At 47.7% G+C, this 6,000-nt stretch overlaps 1 protein-coding gene across 1 annotated transcript in view; it reads left to right on the plus strand.

Moving 5' to 3' along the window:
• The window catches only part of LOC118794434 (voltage-dependent calcium channel gamma-2 subunit), a 58,242-nt gene extending 52,574 nt beyond the window's left edge, over positions 1–5,668 (plus strand). The window contains exons 3-4 of the mRNA XM_036552685.1: positions 2,036–2,176; positions 4,692–5,668. Of these exons, the coding sequence (XP_036408578.1) occupies positions 2,036–2,176; positions 4,692–5,227 (677 nt within the window). The 3' untranslated portion in view covers positions 5,228–5,668. The remainder of the gene's footprint in view (positions 1–2,035; positions 2,177–4,691) is intronic.
• Positions 5,669–6,000: the final 332 nt, after the last annotated feature.

Genomic DNA, 6,000 nt, shown 5'->3' on the forward strand with positions numbered 1-6,000 from the left:
AGTTCTCCCTCACACAGGCTACTCTCTGTAAGCCTATACCCAATAAACTCACCCTCCCCACAGACCACTGCCTGTAAGCCTATACCCAACAAGCTCCCTCTCACACAGACCACTGCCTGTAAGCCTATTCTCAGTAAGCTCTCTCACATGAGTCTGTTTTCCTGTTTTCTGCATAAGAAGTCATGGGACATGGGTTGAGATGGAGAAGGAAGAACAGATGAAGGAGGAGGAACAGATGGAGAATATATATATATGTAGCAGTAGCTTTGTTTCCACATGGCAGCCCTCAGAGAATGGAAGTCCTCAGAGAATTTCCACTCACCTCAGGTGACCCTTAGCATGGCTAACTAAGAATAAGAATAAGAATAAGAAATACTTTCTTAATCCCGAAGGAAGTTTTAGTGTCACAACTGCACCGTCCGGCATACATCCTGCCTGCATAAGCACTCACAAGCATATCCAGCCTGCTAGGCAGAGGAAGACCTGGAAAATTATGAAAGGGGTGTGGATAGAGCGACTGGCAAACAGATGCCAAGTGAAAGAACAAGAAAGTTAGACAGAAGATAAGACAGAGAATTAGGCAGACACATATATGATCCACAAAAAAAGAGAAAAAAATATGGAACAAATGAAGTACACTTCAAAAGGACAAGCCATATGAACAGGAACTGTAGCGGAAAGTCCTTTGAATAGAAGTAAGATGTAATCATTGAAAATATGCATTTTACTGGCTGAAAAACGATGTTTTGAAACTGCCCCTGTGGTGAGAGGGTGGAATGAAAATGTCAGCTGCAGTCTAGTAAAAGTAAATATTTTTCGTGGGAATGTCGGGGCAGTCCAACGAGCAGAAAGGTCTCGAATGAAAATGCAGGTTTAGCCCTGTGGGTGGAAATGTCGGGTGAGAGCACAGGGACAGACCTGGATGGAGACAGACAGATGGGGTGATGTGAGTTGATAGAGGCCCTTGATGGCTCAGTCGGCCTGGGAGGTGAGCGAGATCAGAGCTGCCCAAGACGCCCTCCCGCTGCGTCCCTGACTCTGCATGCACTTGGCACCAGCACTTTGGGAGGAGAAGTGCTGACGTGGCAGCTGGGGGGGGGTTGGTGGGAGTGAGGTGAAATTTTAAACAAGCTTGATGAAAGTTTAAGCATGTATCCTAAACAGAGAGACAGAGACACAGTAGGTCCACCAGCAGCATGGAGGAGGGCTGACCGGGAAACCACTGTGTCATGGGGGCCAGGTTGCTGGGGGGTTTTAGCCACTTTGGTTTGACACACACAGGGCAGTGTTTCTTTGGACACCTGACTGGCCAGCACCGGATTTGAGAGGGTCATCAATGAGACTTGAGTACTTGACCATGACACACAAAGTCAAGATCAAGTCACACCTTACCAGTCCTGTAATTAATGTTGCGGTGAATGTCATTTACATGGTACAAAACCCACCACGACCCCCCTCTGCCAAAGCTGTAGCCAGGTCATTTATACCACATTCAGAAAGCCAAACAGAGATGTAGTCATTGCAGGAAAGCGTTCCGTTGTTTTTACATTCTCCTGGTGTTTTCAGAAAAAAAGGATGCGGCTAGGTATTCTCCCTCAGGAAAATGCTATGTTTGTCAAGGTTATGTGCTACACTTTCAAGTGCATTGACTTCACAATAAATGTTACCTGTTTTTTGTAGTTGTTTTTTTAATATGACAATAACAGTAAACCCTTTCAATCACCTTTTTAAAGGAAATTTCATGACACACATGGACTTGTGCCAAAGTGCATTGGTATGCCACAGTTCCCATGGTGACAAAAAATAATCTGGTTTACAGGTCACCCTGTGGCTCTCTTTCCGGGGAGGTCTCGGTAGGGAAGGGTCGACTCTTGAGGGCAACATTTTGATCACAGAAAAGCTGTGACTGGATTGAGTAGCTAAAGCGCCATGCTCAACAGTATGGGCGCCAGTTGGCAAACGGCAGTGGAATGTTGCACGCAGAGATTTCAGCGTTTGGTGGTGACCCTCTCTCTTCCCCTCTCCCCGTCCCCAGGCGCAGTGCGAGCCTCCAGCATCTTCCCCATCCTGAGCGTCATCCTTCTCTTCATGGGGGGCCTGTGCATCGCAGCCAGCGAGTTCTACAAGTCACGCCACAACATCATCCTCAGCGCCGGCATCTTCTTTGTGTCTGCAGGTGAGCAGGGGTGACAGAGGGAGGGCAGGGGAGAGGGGGGAGGAGAGGGGAGGAGAGAGAGGGAGGAGAGGAAGAGAGAGAGGAGGAGAGAGAGGGAGGAGAGGGGGAGAGAAGGAAGAGAGAGAGGAGGAGAGGAAGAGAGAGAGGAGGAGAGAGAGGGAGGAGAGATGGAGAGAAGGAAGAGAGAGAGGAGGAGAGAGAGTGAGGAGAGGGGGAGTAAAGGAAGAGAGAGAGAGGGAGAGAGAGGGAGGAGAGGGGTAGAGAAGGATGGGGGGAGGAGAGACAGAGAGAAGGGGGGAGAGAAGGACAAGAGAGACAGAGAGCAGAAGTAGAGACAGAGAGAAGGAGAGGAAAAAGAGAAGAAAAAGGAGGAGAGACAGAGAGAGGGAGAGAGGGAGAGGGGGAGACAGGAGGAGAGAGAAGGAGGGGAGGGAGTGAGAGAAGGAGAGGGAAGAGAGAAGAAAAAAGGAGGAGGGACAGAGAGAAGGACAGGGGGAGACAGGAGAAGAAAGGGCAGAGGAAAACAGAGGGAGGGGGAGGAGAAAGAGATGGGTTGAGCTGGAACAGGGGAGAGGGAGGGAGAGAGGACTGGCGACAGGAGGGCAGACGGGCAACAAGGGCAGAGAAGGAAAGAGAGAGATGAAGACGGAGGGGGGAAAGGGTGGGGGACAGCAGCAGGGGGATGAATGAGAGGGGACACAAGCAAACCAAACCCAAGCTATTTACACACGCTGACCTCTGTGACCTGTGGGCGCCGGTTTCAGAAAACCCCCCCCAGCTGTAAACCGAGAGGCCAAACGGATCAAACGGTAAACGGTTTAGAACGGCTTCCCGTCACTCGGAGCCAAAACGCACGGCAGAAGGAGAAAGAATCCCAGCGAATTCACGGAGGGGAAGTGAACTCGTAGCTCATAGCCCCTGGACATGTAACGCTGCCTAGCAAATGGGATCCTTCAGCCCAGCTTTCACCAGCGGGCGCCTTCATTCTGGTCCTTTGCCTGATCCTGTTGCTAGGCTAAGAACAACCCATTGGGATTAAACTCTAAAAATATGGTGTCCCTGACATACTTTCGCGGCGATCCATCACCATGGCCTCTCCCCATCACAGATTTTGTGTGTGTGCGTGTGTGTGACTGAAAAAAAAGTATATATATATATGACATTATAAAAGAAGAGAGAGATATCTACAGGACTCCGTGTGATTTTTTTGTCCCTGTTGCCAGCTGAAACGGTGACAAAATGCAAAAGGGAGGAAGAAAGTTAGCGGTTGAAAGTAAAAGATGTGAGAAATGTCTTTTCTCCGCTTCAGCCTTCATTTGCATTGCGGAATTTAGATTGGGGTCTTTTTAATTCAAGCTGAGCAGAATGCACAGTCACTAGTTGCATGGAAGCCTAATGAGCAAGTCTCTGATTTATGCTTCGGAGAGCGATACATTATTTATTTTCAAACGGTGCACCCTTATGCTGGGTGACTGATTCACTTATTCGTGTCATTCCCCCTGTGCATTTTGTACCAATTGATATTTTCTGAGGCAAACAAAGTACTTTTGTCAAGGTTACAACAGTAGAGATTCACCTGGAAAGGCAACCTACAACCTTCTGGCTAGAAGCCCAGTTCCTTAATCTTCATGCCACACTGCCATCCTTTAAATAACTGTTATTCTTAGGTTCAATAAAAGCTAACTTCCAGAACCCAACATGCAACACTTGTATTTGCTAGTTTATTAGAATTCTTCTCATAAGCAGTCAAATGTCATCTTGTTCATTGCCTGTTACTGCGGCACTGGTGTATGCAAATCAGTTCTTGGAGAAACGCGTGCTGTTCCTAAACAGCAGAGCGAGTCCCAGAGGGGATCAGACTCTGCAGCCTTCGTCTTAGGTGCATATTGATTAAGATGCTATTGAAGGTTAGTCAAAGAGCACGATATGGCATCTTTTCTCCAAACAGTTGCATTTTGTACACTTACGGGTTAAGTGACCATTCAGCTCGGCGCCTTTACTGACATCACAGTCAGTGCCCATGAAGGACTTAAGAAGTAGTACCCATGATGCTCAGCGTTTAAGAGGTAATATCTCTACAATGGACAATGTTTCTCATCCAAGAGTAACGGCTTACCTCAATGTCGACTTGCTTCTCATCAGAGAAAGGAGAATGAGGTGTAACTGCATGAGCTTGTGCTGCTCATTAAGAGGGGCTTTGTTATTTCTTAAATATATTTACTTAATAAGGTGGGAGTTCAGTCTAAATACTATATTCAGTCCAACTGCTTATTCTTAAATTCTTGGAAGACATCTTTGGTTCAGTTAAGGTACCACCAGACTCTGAAGATGATTTAAAATAAAGAAATATGTTACATAAAATTATTTGTAATTGTTTACTGGTTTGATTTTTTAAAAATTATTTAAAATTATGGATGTGCTACAGCAGTTGCACTGAATGCACCCTTTCTGTGGTAAAAAGAAGCAGCAGGGATGGCCACTCATGTCTTAATTGCTAATCCCCCCCCCCCCCCAGGCCTGAGCAACATCATCGGGATCATCGTATACATATCAGCCAACGCGGGGGACCCGTCCAAGAGCGACTCCAAGAAGAACAGCTACTCGTACGGCTGGAGCTTCTACTTCGGGGCGCTCTCCTTCATCATCGCCGAGATGGTGGGGGTGCTGGCGGTGCACATGTTCATCGACCGGCACAAGGAGCTGCGGGCGGGCGCCCGGGCCACCGACTACCTGCAGAGCTCCGCTATCACGCGCATCCCCGGCTACCGCTACCGCTACCGCCGGCGCTCGCGCTCCAGCTCCCGCTCCACCGAGCCCTCGCACTCCCGCGACGCCTCCCCCGTGGGCCTCAAGGGCTTCAACACCCTCCCCTCCACCGAGATCTCCATGTACACCCTCACCCGGGACCCCCTCAAATCCTCCAGCACCCCAACCGCCACCTACAACTCCGAGAGGGACCACAACTTCCTGCAGGTCCACAACTGCATTCAGAAGGACCTGAAAGACTCGGCCCACACCAACACAGCCAACCGGCGCACCACCCCTGTATGAGCCCCCCCCCCTTTAGAGGAGAGGGGGGAGGGGATGAGGGGGGGACTGAGGGAAAGGAAACGAGGGGCCCCGCATCGTTCAAATATGATGATATATAATGAGTTTCCATGCCGAAAAAAAGAAAAATGTTAAAAAAAAGGAAATGCATGATTTTCCCATCTACCGTTATTTAAAAGAGTTTTAAAAATGTTTGTAAAGATATGAACTGGAACTACACATGGTCGATTCTGGGGAAAAAAATGGGGAAGGAGGTCTAGAGAGGGGGTGGGGGTTTATTTTTGGGGGACGGAGTTGGGCAGTGAGGGTGGGGCCAGTGAGGAGGTGGGGAAGGTCAGCTTGTCAGTTTGATTTGATTTGTTTTTTTTTATTTTTTTTTATTTACACTTCTCTCCTCGGTCTAGACGGGGCTGCAAGCTATCCCTCCCTCCCACCTCCCCCCCCACTCCCCCCCCCACTACTCCCTTTTAGTTATTGGCATATTTATTCATTTATTTTCGCATTGAAACTGTGAACCATTGCAGCTTGGGATTCAAAAAGCAACCCAGCCTGCAAAATCTTACAAGTTAATATATATGTATTAATTTTATAAATATATATATATATATAATAATAATAACTGAGAGACTTTCTTGACGCAAAAAAACAAGTAAACAGAAATGCTGTTGTTGCTGTGAGAAAAGACTCATGCTGACAAACCTCTTTGAGGACATAAACATAGGTATTCCACAACAAAGCTGTTGTCAAACAGAAAAAAAAACAGAAGCCGTAAATAT

This window comes from Megalops cyprinoides, chromosome 19 (assembly GCF_013368585.1).
Source record: "Megalops cyprinoides isolate fMegCyp1 chromosome 19, fMegCyp1.pri, whole genome shotgun sequence".
In the NCBI taxonomy this organism is placed as follows: domain Eukaryota; kingdom Metazoa; phylum Chordata; class Actinopteri; order Elopiformes; family Megalopidae; genus Megalops; species Megalops cyprinoides.